The 16,705-nt window shown below is 39.8% G+C and overlaps 1 protein-coding gene across 3 annotated transcripts in view; it reads right to left on the reverse strand.

Annotated features, from left to right (window-relative positions):
* Positions 1 to 16,705, reverse strand: part of GRAMD1C (GRAM domain containing 1C) — a 43,064-nt gene that overhangs the window by 21,025 nt on the left and 5,334 nt on the right. For all 3 annotated transcript variants that reach the window (XM_085301425.1, XM_085301424.1, XM_085301426.1), the window contains exons 2-6: positions 13,557 to 13,641; positions 9,385 to 9,488; positions 8,008 to 8,103; positions 6,655 to 6,735; positions 792 to 910 (exon numbers count right to left, since the gene is read on the reverse strand). In XM_085301425.1, the coding sequence (XP_085157551.1) occupies positions 792 to 910; positions 6,655 to 6,735; positions 8,008 to 8,103; positions 9,385 to 9,488; positions 13,557 to 13,641 (485 nt within the window). The remainder of the gene's footprint in view (positions 1 to 791; positions 911 to 6,654; positions 6,736 to 8,007; positions 8,104 to 9,384; positions 9,489 to 13,556; positions 13,642 to 16,705) is intronic.

Below are 16,705 nucleotides of genomic sequence, written 5' to 3' on the forward strand. Positions count from 1 at the left end.
CTGCATCTCTTACAGAGTTGCACAGTAGTATATTTTTCTAGTAAACATTTCCTAGGCATTTTCTATAACATCTTTTGAAGCTTGCAGTAAGCTTGGAGGATTTTTTCCTAACATACACTCAGGTAACACTAGAGTTTAAAAAAAAAAAAAAAGACAGAGAGAGAGAGATAAGCTACATCGTAAATTAGTAGCTCTAGAAAGCTGAACACATATGCAAAATTAAAGCCTCACTATTAAAATAAAACTGAAATTTCACAAGTTAATGTTTGTTCCAAGAAGCCAAGGAAACTTTACATCCACATACAATTAGATTCCTCTAACGTTTAAAATCAAACTGAGCACAATATAAAAAATGAGCTAAAACAACCAAATCAGCTTTAGGAAAACAAAGCAAAGAGCTGCAGTTTCCATGGAAGAGAGGAGGAGAGGAAGCATCATATAGAGCCCCATTCCATACCACCCTTCCACACTGTTGGCTGGCATACAGATCCTGGCTAGGTATTATCATGAGAAAAGGCTGATATTTAAGATAGCCTGCTTTTCCCACAAGCAGACCGAGGGAAAGCAAGTTCTTCCCACCTCCCTTCCCTAAGGAGCCTCAGTTGTGCACCTAATACTTGAGACAATAAACACAATTAAGTTTTTATGCATGTTCAGTATTCTTTGCACCCTTCTGTTATAGGTTTGACCTTTCTCATAAGGCTACAGTAGCACTTCGGAAAAAGAATCTCTAAGAAAAAGGACATTACTTCTCCATAAGCATATCCATAAGCTCTACAACCTCCTCTTACCGAGACTGCCCGTTGTCCTCAGATGACGAGTGAAAGCTCTCCATCTCCTCAGTATTCAGGCCCAGCTCAGAGCCATAGCTCTGGTGTACCAGCTGCCAGAATTCCTGCTTGGTCAGTCTCTGAAAGAAAGCAAGCTAGTCAAGAACCACAGAACGGGACAGTAAGGCAGAGCAGCTAAAATAGTAAGTTAAGTTATGCCAGTCTTTAACCTCATTTCTAACAAGGACTAAAAGCATTTGGCTATCACATTTCAAGATTGGATGACAGCATTTTGGGGAACTGGACTCCTGTCTACCCCCATGCTCAATCCACCACAGACAAAACAAAAAAAAAAAAAAATCAAGAAAAGAAAACAGTACACTAACTACCACTAACTACTTAATTCATCACCAACATTTTCACAGTTATCTTCAAAATAGCTCCCTCTTGAACTCTATGGAATACGACAAAGGACAAGACCAGCAGCCAGCAGGGACTCCCTCTTCGATCTTGGGCAAACTGCTTAATGCCTCCGTTTCCTCATGACGTTTAAAGCACTCACAGGTGGTGACAGACTAGCACTTGAGTCACTAGAGACAGTAGCGCCTAGGGACAGTCCCTGTCCCTCTTGCTGAGGTGGGATGGGAGGTACTGAATTTGGAGAAGTGCCAGACTTTCCCCTACCCAAGAGGGCTGCCTTAGTTCAGTAACAGCACTAACCTGACTCACAGCCAGCAACTCTTTCCTTCTACTACACTCCCTCTGCGCCACTCCGCAAATTTCCCCAGGTACTGCGATACACTTACGTTCTCTCAGATCACCAGGAAAGTTAAAGTGAAAGTATGACAAAGTCATATCTGCAAAGTAAGCAACTGGTTTCAAAGTCCACTTCTCTGAGCTGTCAAGGGCTCAAAGAATGGGATTCAGCAGAGCTCGGAGAGCAATACTAGCAATCTTTAAAGAAACATGCTGCACTGGAAAATGTGCCTCAGCCACAATCCATATTGATAAAGGGAACCGAACTTTGCTAATGAACCAGCAACACAAGTACTGCTTACTATTTGCATGAAGTGATCACACTAAACACCCATGCATTATTTAACAGCCTTTTCAGTGATCCTACCCTCCTCCTCGCTCCACCTGCAGAGCGTCACCCTACCTGCAATTTCAGGCAAACAAACAAGCAAAGGATAATCCGCAAGCACGAATCTAAATGCTCACCTAGCCGGCCGCCAGCATTTGAGCCGTGTGGCGGCCACGCACAGCCCCACGCTCCCGCTTCCTGCCGTGCGGCAACGCCCCCGGCAGCTCGGCGGGGTGGGCCGGGCCCGCGGGCGGCTCCCGGCGCCGCCCGACATGCGTGGGGCCCGCGCCGCCCGTTCTCGTGAAATGGCAAAAAAGAGGTTTTTACATTACAGCGTTTCCAAATACAGCTGAGGTATACCTTTCGATAGTCCACCTTTCAACTAGAAATTAAACTACTGTAACAAAACCACTGCCACCGATAGCCCCTTTATTTCAGGCCCTAAGAAAATAAACTCTCAGATGGCCAAGGCCATCAGTTAAATTCCCTAGTATGTTTTGCACCAATTTGGTGGCTAATGAGATCGCCCTTGTGCGAGGAGCTCAGCAGTTTGAGGAAAGCAGAGGAATTTTAAGCTACGATTTTTTAGGACCTAAAGCTGTATACAGCATTACAAAGCCAATGTTACCAAGTGCCTAGAAATCTAGAAATAAGATTCTTGTGCTCTGTAGAMGGGAAACAGTGCTTAATTATTCCTAGCTCACCTAGATAAGTTGTTAAAGGTCGCAGTCCAACATCAAGCCAGACTAGCYCCACTGCACCACAGAAAATGAGCTCTGGAGGCAGAGAAGCTTACAATATTTCTTGGTCCGATTTCTCTTTCTGAGCAGAGATTGGTTTGAGAAGTTCTGAAGTCTGAAGAGCTAACACTAAACATGAATTACTTTGCCCACCCAAGTGACAGTATATGCTGCATTTTTTCCCCTCAGTTCTCTGTATGCTAGGATTACAGGAAGCAGCTGGGACATGTTCTTGTCTTTTTCACTAGGAGTGAAGACACCAGTATTTTTGTTTTATGCCAGTCAAAGTGGTAGCACAGAGTAAGTAACACCACAGAATACCATTGACATTAGCAAAGTTCCCGATTTTTACCTCTTCAAGCCAGATGTAGAAATAAGGATGAGATATTCCATACAGGTTTACTCCACAAAACATCACCCAGGCACCTCTAACATATGGTATTGGCTGATAACTTGTTCACAGAACAGTGGGGGAAACTTTCCTCTAACATCCCAAACAGGAAGGTCAGAATCAATCCCTGAGCCCTCTTTGATCTCTAAAACAATCCTTGTTGCACACAAACATGCAAAGAAATGTCCCCTTTTCATCCCCTTGCTAGAAAAGCAGGCAGGCACAGCAGAGCTGCTGCTCTAGCACAATCGCTTCAACAACGCCAGCTCTTCCGAATTTCTGGCCCCCTCTCACCTCTACACTTACCTGCTGCAGTGTCTCTGGGGACAGGTGCAAATCTCTACCCACCAAAGCACAAAACAAGAACGTAAATCCAGCTCTAAGGAAGACAACTCACAAGAATTGAGACTGATTAAATTAAGATCTCATTCCACTAGAAATAAGGAACTCTGTGTTTGGGATTTGAATGACCTGCCTAATTAGACTTTAATTTACTCCTTCTCCTCAAACTGGGGGGGATATTTGATACCTGTAGACTTTAGGAAAATAAAGCAATAGTATAAATGTCACTGTTGTTATTTTCCATAATAGTCATTAGTAAAGTTGCTTTACCAAYTTGGAGAGTCTGTTGCAAAACACAAATTTTAGTTGATTTTCGTTGATGAACTACTGTATTATTGAAAACCTGAGTGGATGTTGAAGGAGCTATCTGTTTTTAATCAGGGCTGGTGTCATGTCTCTTCAAGACCTAAGTTAATGACTCCTCATTTTCCATGATGCTTTCCTTTTGAACAGGAGCATTTAAGAACAATTGCAAGTAAAAGCCTAGAAGACTCCACCTGGGCACATTTTGCCATAGGAACAAATAAAAACTTGGGAGCACTGTCTTAAGAGGAAGGTACCCATAGATTCTCAGAAGAACCAAAAGTGAGGGGCATCAAATGCAGAATGTTGCCCTCTGAGTAGGATTTGAAGAAGCTAAGAGACTTGCAGCTCAGGTAAGGGGATGAGGAATACTACCAGAACAGTAACACAAACTTGCTGGAGAGGCATAGATAACTCCTGAGGCTCTAAGTAAGCTGAGGCACAGAGTTGCAAGAGAAACAAATAGCTACATGCTGTGTAAGGTAAACAGCAAATCACTTCTTAAAGACAGGCTGACCTTACAGATGGCTATTTGTTCAACTGTCCAGGACACACAATACTTTAAGTTCAAAGCAGAAGAACAAGACAGATCTGGGAAAGGGAAACGCTGACCCTACCAAAGACTTGAAGGGGCCTTTGATGAAAGCTTATAGGGGTGGAAGCTTAACATTAAAGCAGGTAGGCCACTTTTCAGAGGCAAGACCAGGTAACACAGAATCTACATCCAGGAAGTGTTGAAGAGGCCAGAGCCAGTGAGTGAAAATGACACCAGGACAAACGTCAGCTTGAAGTACAAACAGTCCCAAGCTCCTAGATCCAAATCTAGGAATTTGGAGATTATTTACCACAGGTGGCATAAGATAGCACTGTTACATTCAGATTTCATTCATACATTCAGATTTCTACTTCTAACGGGACCAGAATGACTATTTCATAATTTAGCAGTTGAATGTCATCTCTAGAATTGGTAGAAGTACTCCAGAGAATAACTTAGTTATCTATAGACTTTAAAATATTTAACTACTTGCAGAGGAAACATTAAAATCAGCTCCTTTTGGAACTGGTTCCAGAGCATGATTTGGTATTTTGCCATGAGCCCCAAGTACAGATGGGTTCCCTTTAGCCACTGGGCCTCAGKAATCTCAAGCGTCACACAGAACCCCAGAAGGATGAAGTACCCTTCACATGTGTATTGTCACCACCAAGGGAAGGAAAAAAAAAAAAAGAAAAAAAAGAAAAAAGAAAAGCAGCAAAACTCCTTGGATGCATCAACAGCTTCTGTTCAGCAACTGCTCAGTGGACAGCTGTCATTGCAGTGGAGCCAGGGGACCCAGCTCTGGCAATTTCAGTTTCTACTCTTATATCCTCAGTCCTCCTCTATAACTATTAATCTGAACTAGATCAAGCTAAGAATCATTAAGTGGGCTGAGAGGGATTTGAATTCAGTTTGACAGAGAATCACAACTCACTACCACATTGCAGAAGCTCACCCTAATAGAAATCCTGTTCCAGGAAGTAGCTTCCAACATACGATATACAGTGCTGGATGAGGGGGAAGGAGGGAAGCAGGAGCCGGGAGGCATTTGATTCTCCATTTTACATCAGAGAATCCCAAGTAGGAATCCACATAAGGGGCTCACTTCCTCATTGAAAAGTGTGGAAATATGCAAGAAAACTAATGGAAAGATTAGATAGAGGCAATAAAGACAGTTCYCAAGCTACCCAGATGCACTAAACTGACCACTGATATCTTCAGCCTGCTGGTTAATTGAACTTATTTTACATGCAGTCCATGCCTTCCACTTTCATAATTCTCTCTCCTCCATAATTCCCCCTCTCCTCTCTCCTAGCCCTTAGCTACTGCTCTGAAGGAAAAAAAAATTTGCTAATTTGACACTCCTTTCAGTTGCAAAGAGTAGAAATGCAGTGAAAAAGCTAATCCTGAACAGCACAGAATTTTGTTGCCTCTGTTCTAGGCCTATGGGTAGGTTTGTACATTCGAGTGCTCATATATTCACCTCCTTCCCCAACACTGCATCAAGCTAACAAAATAACTACCATTCCCAACTTTGGCAAGACAAGGTTAGTGCCAGTTACACATTCAAGTCAAAAGATGACAAGTCACTATGAAGAGATGGTTATGACATTACAATTAAGCAATATTTGATTTGAGGGATAAGAGCTTCAAAGGAAACTAATGTTAATTTTGCCTTAATTGGCACTTTCCTCAATTTTCAGCTTTTGTTTTTACAAAAAGTGCCTGTAGACTGCCTTAAAATTCATCTAACCAAAAATGTGTACGGGAACTATATAGAGTACTGCAACAGCTTTAAGTCTTTGGGGACTACTGTAGCACAGATTTACATATGGATTATTTCAGTGTTCAGTTGCAATTGTGCTGAAAAATTAAAACAAGAACCATAAACAGGAAGGAATTGGTTTACAAAGAAAAAAAATCACATTATTTACTTTTGTTGCAAAGCATTACTGTATCATTGTTTTTGGAAAGAAGATAAGCTTAAGTGCCACAAATTGCAATATAAATCAAGCTAACTAGCAGAAGTTGCCAAAATACACTTCCATATTGTTGAACCTGCCTTTATGTTTATTCAAGGTCAGAGGAGTTGTAGTGTGGGGGTTGGCAAAGGGTCAGCTAACTTGCTCAAGAAGGTGCCTTTTGTCTATTTGGTCAAAAATTAGCGTAAGAAATACAAAGCAAGTGTATGCCAATTTAGTAATATATGCTTAAGTTGGTAGCTAAGAGAAGTATGCAACCTGCTCAGTCATCTGCAAAGATTAAATGCTTCATCAACAGCAAAATTTCAGATGGCAGTACAAAAGAGAAAGATATGAATAGTTTTTGGGGGATTTCAAGTACAAGGAGCTGAAGAGAACTCTGTACAAGAAAGGAAAACCTTATTTCTATAGCAAATGCTCTCATCCTCCAAAGCTACATCTGTGTGTGCTAGAAAGAGAGCCTTTTGCTATTTAACTGACCATGGGTACCAGCACTTGCAAACTTACCTTATCCAGCAATACATTCTGCCATAAGCGGAAGATGCTGAGGTAGCTTCTGTCTCTTGCACTGAATGATGTGAAGAAAAACTGCAGAAAAAAAAATAAGACAAAGCTTACATGCAGGAATTTGCTGAAGAAAGCCAGAACATTTCCTCATACTCTGAATACCCTATGGTTATGTCAGCAATGGCTTGCTCTTCTCACTCAAATCTGGGTTCATACTTCTCATACACCCAAAAGCATGACTAATCACTTTTCATAATTGAAGTTTACAAGAGCTAGATCCCCAGTATCCATACAGTGTCTATACACCATGCATATAGACACATTTGCTCTTTTGGCCAAACTACAATTGTTCGTACTTTAGCATAAGGAGAGACTTCTTCACCTAAATGACCAGTTTAAATCCTCCTCCTACTTCCAAGTGAGAGGTGGAACAAATTGAAGAAATGCACATGCCTATTTCTCACAGGTCAGAGCCTTCTCCATCCTTCTTCCCCACATTCCTTTTATCAATCTTTTCACATGAGAAAATTAATCATTAAAATAAGATAACATAAGATGCATCATTTGCAATATTAAAAATCTCCCTGAATTTAAGCAGAGAAAAAGAGGTTTATCTTCCTTGATGATAAAAGTTAGTATTTTAGAAAAAATATGCAAAGAAACAGCCAATTCTGAAGGAATAGATTCACAAGGAATAGCTGCAGATTCACCCTGAAAACTGTCTTTTATCCAGGCAAGAATAAAGGTGTTGATAGCAGAGGCATCACGAAATAAGCTGACCATAAGACCATTCTGTTTCATAACTTTCTATGTTTTCTTTCCCCCTCCCCCAAATACATCCCCAAAACCCTACAGTTCCTAACAACTAAAGTTGTGTTTTATGAGTAGATTTCTCCATGATTTGAAACAGACAGTATCATAGTTCTTTTGTCCCCAGCAATTCTTCTTTCCAGGAATACTTTAAATCCACTGAAATCACAAAAATTCAAGAAAGCACATTCTAAAAGGAAAACCACTGAGAACACACATAAAATCCCCACCCAGAAGACAAAAACACTCCACACACATACATTAAGATTTCAGACTCAAATCCAGAATCAGTGGGACAGAGTCCCCTACTTTCTGGCCTCTGAAGCACCACTAGTAAAGGATTCTGTAATGAAGCTGTGGCTGAACTGAGGCTGATACATACTGTGGCTGAACTGAGGGACCAAACCACCAAGTCTTTCCTCCAGTCCTAACCACATTGAAAGACTTGATATGGGAACAGTTACTTACACAAATTAAACTAATGAATGCTCTGCCCTGGAAATAACCATTTTAAAGAAAAATATTTAAATACTGTTTTTTCACCTTCTCTCCTTTCGTTGCTATTTGTATGGCATTTGGAATGAGCCGAGCAGTCTTCTCCTTTGTCATGAAAGTGATATCCTTCAAGGCAATAGAAATCTAAGCAGGAACAAATTTAATAAGACACATTAAAAGTAACTGCCAAGCCTGAAAAATCTGTACAGCCATAGGACATGCAAAAAAACCCCCTCAAACTAATCCAAACCACTGGGATAAAAATACAGCTGAACTCACAAGGGCAACTGCTATCTCCAGCTGCTAATCTTAAGTGCATAAAYGTAGGAGCAAGTTATATACACATTAACATAACTTGGGAGTTATTTCTTTTTCATAGTAGGACTAGGAAAGCAAGTAGTTCTTCCATTTATTTCCTTCCACTCCCTAGAGCATGACAAGGATGGAGGGCACAATCCCAACCACATACAAGCTACACAGATCTGAATGCCAACCCCTACAGTTACACTAGACAAGCAAAGAACAGATAAGACAAACTATCAATGAGAACACAGACTATCATCTATGTTATTGCCCACAGAAGTCTGCAATTCAGTCCCCTTTTATGCAAGTTTATCTGTAGTCCAGACATTGCAGCAAAACCTTCCTATTTGGGTACGTTCACCACTTCCTCCCCTCAATTAGTAATTGAAATGTTTCTGTTTAGAAGAGTGTGGCTTGATTGGCAGCAACATGACAGGTCAGTTCAGCTTAGCACCCTTTCCTTGAAGATGTAGGAATGGCTGTTTGAGCAACATGTACTACCACAATAGATAATCATCTTATTACTGCATTTCCACAACCTTAAATGCTGTGTTGCTCTTCAGCCTAAAGAACATGAGGACCAAAGGCTACAGGCCACAGTACAAGAACTTGTGTCAAAGATCATCTAGATTCTACAGGATCTAAGGATAGCTATCCTTAGATGCCGATATTTACATCGGAGACTAAACAAAGGTTCAACACTGAAGTTCTTCAGTAGGACAGTACTATGTAATGCATCACACTCAGCTTTACAGAAAGGCATCACATGTTAAGCCCCTTTACAGAGAAAGGTTTTCTAGTACAGAGTTAAGGGGCAAATTGCTACACGGCAATGTAAGAGACCAACTTTAGCATAGCACGTGGGAAAAAAAGCATAATTCCTAAACTCCTTCCTATGCTGAACAACTGAACAGGCTTGCTATACCACACAGATGCCTCCAAGACTACTCTTGTTTTAGGATGCAACAGATCTGCACTTCTACTCAAGGGTAGAGGCTCACTCTTTTCAGCTCAGTTACCAGCATAAGATTGACAGGATAAGAGCTCCTCAATCAAATCTTAAAGCCTGATATTCTAGGAGGAAGGTGATATGGGATTCAAGTGAAGATTTAGTAGTCTTACTGTGGTTTCCCATCGGAAAATGTTGCTGTGGAAACAGAGCCAGTTTTCTGAGAGATACAAGCGTCCTTGCAGCAGGATATCCTTCTGGAGCGCACAGGCATAATCTACATATAGAGAGCAAGAACAAGTTTACTCACTTATTGCATCTCAGTAGACCCAAACATATTAATTTAGAACAAGATAAGGGTGTTAGTGTTAAAAATGGACAAAAAACACATATGCATTTCCTTCATTCTTCAGGAGTCTGAAGGCACACTTGTACTGGGTTGCATCCACACAGCTGTTCTGAAAACACCTTAATGCCAGAGCCAATGKAAGCATCCGCAGGAGGACAGTATTCCACATCCCAACTCCTATGCATTAGCCTACATTCAGAGATTTATCAGGCAAGCTCAGGAGTACATATGAAAAGTATTCACAAGCCAAACTTCAAAGTGCCTAAACAAAACAATACCTAAACAACATTTTATAGTATACTAGATTATACTGTCAACTCCTGCATAACAGCAGCTCATACACTACAGTAAGTGATCATTTTCCACTAAACAGCCTTAGCTAGCGATAGATCTAAGACAGACACAAAAGGCAGCTTGAAACAATCCAATTCTTCAGGCAGGGGATATTTTCAGAACTTGACTCCATTTTTGTTATGGTATTGCCTCTGGCAGAAACATTCCTATTAGGAAACAATTCCATCTAGAATGCAATTACCCATTATCAGATACCTGCTAATTAAGACAAGAGCAGAGGACTTGGCTGCACTTTTTAAGAACAGAGAACTTACATAATTTAAGGGCATGGAGATTCAAATGAAAGGATTTTTCAGAAGTTGTCAGCACTGAACTGAGCCTATGAGAAAAGTGAATGCCAAAGCTCCCCTTAGCCATACTGCGATGTTAAGATGGGCCCCATTTAGAAGCTTTTTTTTTTTTTAATGTAAAAAGAAGATTACCTTATACACAGAAAATACCCAGAGTGTATCATGAACATCCTAAATGAACAAATGCATCTAAAACTGAAATCAAGGGGCATGTTTGTTCTTTTCAAAAAATCTGTTATCTGAGCCAGAACKTTGATTTTGTACGCACTAAGCTGAACACAGCCCTCTTCTGAGTTGCAAGAGGTACAGAAGTCCCCAAAGATCCTAATTTTACAGTAAATCTGCATCTGCAGATGATTTTATATGATTAAGAATTCTCTTGGAGTTCACCTCACATACTCAAGTGGAAACCAAGTTTCTTGCAACGGCATGTATACAACCACTTGAAGATGCAGCTGCAAGTAGAATTGCAAAGGCTGAAAGAAACCTAAACCAATAAACAATAAGCCTATATTGTGAAAAGTTAAGAAAAGTCAGAACAAAACAGCTAAGAGCAGGAAGGAGAATAAGAAGGGAGTATGAGGTTAAGGATTTTAAGAAAGCAATATCTCAAAAGCTTGCACTGTACTGCAGCATTTAGAAGGTTTCCCCCCACTGCCACAGACCTAAAATCATTGCCTAATATTTACGGTCTATTTTACTCCTTTTTCCTCTTGCACTTACTAGTCAAATATCTCTACCAGAAGCAACAATACTAAAATAGAAAACAATCATCCTCTTTTCTTGCAGAGCTACAACGTAAGGATTTCCCTTGGAAGGTAGGGCAAGTGATGAGCAACATCAGCAACACACACATGCACATCAAGGGAGAACAGCATTTCTCCTTCCAAGTTTTCAGTTCCGATAACCTAAGATGCTGCTTGCAAACAACATCTTCGGGTTAATTTAAGTCAGTGACACTCCTTTAAACATTTTTGAAGTCTAGATCATTTATTTCTTTTATCATAACAAAGGAATTATACTTCACTATCTTTGTATATAGTGCTCGCTACTGTGGCAGACCACTGCAGACTGTTGCTTTTCTTTTTAATAGCTAAGTTAAAAACAGAAGTAGTTACAAATCCATTGATAAATAGCAGCAATTGCTTCTTTCAGCATTGAAAAGCCTGTGATAAGTTTCTTTGCATCAAGCAAAGAAACAGCTCTTCCTTGGTGCATGCAAAGGTCCTTCCAAAGGAATACTTTTTATGAGGTAAGAAAATAATTACATAAAGTAATGACTTTGCTCCTGACAGAGCAGATGCTACATTGTTGGGATTAACCCATCAGTAAATCTTTCATGAAGTTCTAGGCAGTCTGYTCATTGAAACTTTGCTTCACAGACTGTTTTCTTGCTTTCTAAATCAATCCTATGAAAGAAGAAACATGAAACTGAAGCTTTGAAGTAATATCCTCTTCTGTTTTACTTCTGCACTGAATTCAAGTATTTTTAAAATGCAGGAGGCATTTCAGAGGATAAAATAACTGCTTCCTTCTGAGGCTAGAAAAGGATACAGGGATTTAACTGCTCCTAGGCGAGGGAAAGCTCCAATTTCTCTCACATTAACCTAGAGAGAACTCGGTGTGCTGTGAGCATATATGACAGCCTCTCAACACTTGCCTTAAACATTGCATAAAATGACAGAGATTAAAAAGAGTCACAACATCACTTTTGTATAAAAAATAATGCCCATCTCTTGGCCAGTATATTTGTTACATAACACTTAGGCAGAGCAGCCAGATTTACTTGCAAAGAAGGTGATAAAAAGGGAATAAGGTGCATTACTGTATGCAAAGAGGGTAAGGTTAGACACTTCCCCCTGTCTTCGGATTTTGCAATACAGGAAAATGGAGTCAGAGCTCAAAGAAGCATTTCAGAGCCAAGAAGTTTCACACCGGGGTCTGATATCTCCATCACTTGCTCCCCTCACCACCTCACATGCTCAGCTCACCACCTCTCTCCTCTTCCAGCAGAACTGTACTTCTATCCTTGCAGACTCACTGGCATCCTGTCTTCAGCATATGGATAAACTAACCTGGCATTCCGGGCTGTTAAAAAAGCTCTCCTCATGTCTTAAGCCAATTTAAAACTGGCAGCATTTGTATGGCACAGCACCAAGTAACATACTTCATCTTAGCACARCTTCCTAGCTTGGGCAGTAACCACAACTGCCTAGAGCGTGGGGCAGAACTGGTTTGCATCTGTCCTCAATATATTATATTGAGAAATCCATCACATACATCTTGTCTACCAGCAGCATTAGACATCCAGATAAGATTAAGATTAGCTTGCTTTTTCCAAATGATCTCCCAAGATAAGTGGAAGCTATTAAATATCCCTTTTAAGTGCTGAGTCTTATGTCCTCATACCACATAACTGACATTTGTTTCTGAAGAGATTCTTTTAAAAGTTACAAGCACCTACTATTTCACATTCAATCTCAGAAGCCACATTAATCAAGCTTATGCTTTTGGTGTGAACACCTTATCCCCAGGGAACAAGGCAGAGCTCCCACTAAGCATGACCTACCTATTTAACAGGACCATTGAAGCAACATCACCTACCTTTGTGTATAAGTACCAAATCATTATGCCATTACGGCTAAAGAATCATTTCTTCTTCCTCCTGCAACTTCTCCTATGGCAACTGATTCAGCCATAGCTAGTTGCCTCTTTGAAGTAAGAAGGAGAATTCTTTAAACTCACAGGACATAAAATGAAGATGAAACAACTGTACTGTAAGATGCACCAAAACGGTTATCCATGCTGAAAAGAGCATAATACAAATCCAGTACTCACAAACTTAACTTAACTATGCTCTTCTTATATTTACACAGCAGAACTCTGTCAACACAAGTTATGCTGAGCTTATGTGCTCAGTGTACACTCCAAACTGAGCCCCTGAAGGGTGGCTTTTCTTTGCAGCTTGTGACTGTCTGACAGTTGGTAGTTGTCATGTCCACCACCGTCATGAGGGGTTTTGTCACCCACTAAAAAGCAGCAGAAGGAAGAGACCTTGTTATCTTAACAGACTTGACCTCCTCAGCTGAGCTGGAGGATTCTGTATCCTCTCCTTCACTTCTCAGCCCCCTAAATGATTGGGCAACAAGACAAGCAGTACAAGAGAAGAGTCCAGACTTGGCTTTCACTGATGTCTGTTCGGAGACTGAAGAGTAAGAAGGTAAATTCTAGTCATAGCTGAGACCATTAAAATAATTAAAAACAGGAAAACCCCCAAAACCATACACATGAAAGTCACCACACTCAACACGTAATTTGGAATTATCAGAAATTTAATGTGACTATATCTTACCTACTACAAGTCTCTCTGAATCTGGCAGATGAGAAAACTGTCTCTTGAATTCCTCACTCCTGTATTTATAAGTGGAACTTGAGAGCTGCAACAGAGAATGGTAAAAGGTTGAGCAAAAAGATTTTCAGCCATCAACTGTCTTTATACTAGACCTGTAATTTTATCTTGATGAACAAAAGTATCAGAAGAGTAGAAAAAGAATAGGTGGTAATACAAGTCTTTGTGACTATAAGTTTATGCTTCCTTACATAACAGTATGCTTCCAGTATTTAGGATAGGATAGTCCAAGTTCTTCCCTGTAGCAGGCCAGGTGCCAATTATGAGGCATTATAGGTGTATGATGGCAACCTGTTCCACTCCCAGGGACAGGATAGCCCCCTGCAGCACTAAGTTTCTCTTCTAGCACAAGCTTAATGAAGAGGCAGCAACACCACAGCACAGGAGGCGACAGCTCAGACCAAGTCATCACACAGCCACCAGTTTTGCACTGGAGTAACATTTCAGGAATCTTACTATGCAGTGGATTTTTTCCACTTGCTATAATTAGACCAAGAGGAATAAAGTCCAAAGGCTCTTCTTGTGAGCACAAGCAGCAGCACCACCATCACCTATTTATTTTTTGATCTGTTCTGTTTCACACCATATCTTAAAGTCACTCACTAGGACTCACTTAAGATTAAAATTGTGTGGTCAACTCACAGCAGAGGTTAAATCTCAATGGACATTAGCTGCTTGTTCTTACAAATAATTGCGCCTGCTCCAATTCAAGTGAAGAACTAGAGCATTTTCTCCAGAAATTATTCTGCGATAAATCCCTATTTTCATTTTGTAGTAACAGTGTTATGTTCCCTCCTTCAAAAAAAAAAAAAAAAAAAAAAAAAAAAAAAAAAAGCTGCTTTATTTGGCTGCCTTCCTAACTAAAAACTGTATAAGTCAATGATTCACCAGGCCACAGCTAGAACAGGAAGTAGTCACCTTCAAGAAGATACAAATATACTATTAAAAGCTCCATTACAGCCTGGATTTTGTTGTTCAACAGCCTTTTTAAAGATCTTAACAGTATGTGGCTGCTTCTTTCCTCAAACACTTTTAGTGTTCCAAAACTTGATACTTACACGTCTTTGTGGCATAAAAACAATGGCTATTTGGTTTGGGGTGGAAAAAGACAGTTGAGGAAGAACACAAAAGAACCGTCTTTAAATATATGGCCTTGTAGTGTCTTTACTAGAAGAATCCAGTTTTAACCAACTTATGCAGCACATGAATTGGTCACTACCTCTGCATGTATGACTTGTGTTTGTTTTCAAAACAATCCTAAAATAATGCCAGATTTACCTGTAGCTTGAATTTCTTTTAATAAACTAGTCCCAGCAGTGCCATTCCCTCATAAATCAAGGTTTCCACAATTCAGATTTTGTTGTTTTCCACAATGGATATTCCTACTCCCCATGGTTCAAGACTTCCCTGAGCACTCTCCTCCGTGTACACACTACCTGTGATGGTCTGTGATGGTCCGTGATGGTCCATATTTAAGGCTTAAGCTCTTTAGCTACAAGAACAAATAAGTACTGCTTCAAGGTGAGATATTTAAATTAATATGTGTGAGGACAAAATCTCCCTGACTCAGCTGTCAACCAATATTCTAAGGGTCAAAATGCAAGTGGAAGAGAGGAGACAAATGGACAAAAACAGATCCTTCCCTCCCCTTCTAAGGAAAATAAGCATAAAAGTGTTTTAGATGCAACCAACAGAATAACCTGTTAGACTTATCCTGCTAGCCATGTATCTCTACAGTTATATTTCAGCCATTTCTGAGATTCTGAAAATTACATTCTTGAAGAACATGAGCTCTACTAAAGTAGACAGAATKATTTCTTGGTCTCATCACATTCTACCATGAAATGCATGCTTTTGACTGAGCATCCAAGAACTGTGTCACTTTAAAGAAATGGGAGTTCTTTGCAATTACTCTGGAAAAAGTCAGAGGAAGAATGAAAAACTAATTGAGATCCAAATTTTCTGCCTGTGGTTCCAAAGACTCTACAGTTTACATAGCCATAGCTGAAATGATTGAAGTTTGAGCTTGTGATGACACAAGAAAAGGAGGCAGGAGGAACAGCAAGCAGCCTGCTTTAAGTGCCAAAGAGACAATACGAAATTCCTTTTGCTATCTTCAGGTTTGATTTAAGATGCTACATTAAGAAGAAACATCTCTTGTATACAGCCTGTTCTGACAAAGGATAAGGGCTACACAAAAGTTCAGTATTTTTGTTATAARACAAAAAGAATCAGGACAGGGAGAATAAGAGCACTACATTACCACAGAAACATTTATATCAATGCCAGACTCAGCCAGTTCAACAGCTCCAAGAATCAAAACTCAAGATATTCAGTTCTAAGTAGAATTTTAGAATTTCTCTATAGCATAATCTGTTCTCTATAACTTGTATGAAAATCCCTTGTTGGCATACAAAAGTATTTTTTGTTCAATGAGTGAAAAAAGACAGTAAGAAATCCTTTTACTAACTAGATTGCCCACTGAGCTCTTAGGACACTTCTGAAGAGCCTGCTCTGAATCTTTAACTGATCAACAGGGTGGGGGAAAAAAAGGAAGTATATTGAAGCTTTCCAAGCTTATCTTCTCCTTATTTTGTAGGAGAACTAGCTTACTTAGATATGTAACTTATGCACTCAGTGTGCAACTTAATCGTTAAGAAATCAGTCAACGGACTTGGGAAACAACAGGGACAATTTCAACACTAGTGACACTATCAATTTCTTTAAAATGAAGAAAATAAGACATTTCTAAGAGTACAGTATCTCTCATATCACCATTATCATATTCAAGCTGTGGCAGCATTTCAGACAGGTTGCCACCTTTTGGTTACAAAATAAATAAATAAAAGAAAAAAAACACCATCAAACACTGAAAGAAAGGCATAAACTAGGCTGTACCATGTGGAATTTAAGAGATGAAAACAGCAACATGTTTTGAACATATGCACATTTCCAAGTTTAATTATATATTATCATGCAAATACTTTGCCTGAGGATGGTCTTAGTAGTTTGATTAAATATAGCATATCTATAAATGGCTAAGTCCAATCAACAACATAGTGCATTTTATGGCCTCAGATAAAGAAAGTTAA

This window comes from Rhea americana, unplaced genomic scaffold (genome assembly GCF_003343005.1).
Source record: "Rhea americana isolate MKP2758 unplaced genomic scaffold, rheAme1 scaffold_177, whole genome shotgun sequence".
NCBI classification, from domain to species: domain Eukaryota; kingdom Metazoa; phylum Chordata; class Aves; order Rheiformes; family Rheidae; genus Rhea; species Rhea americana.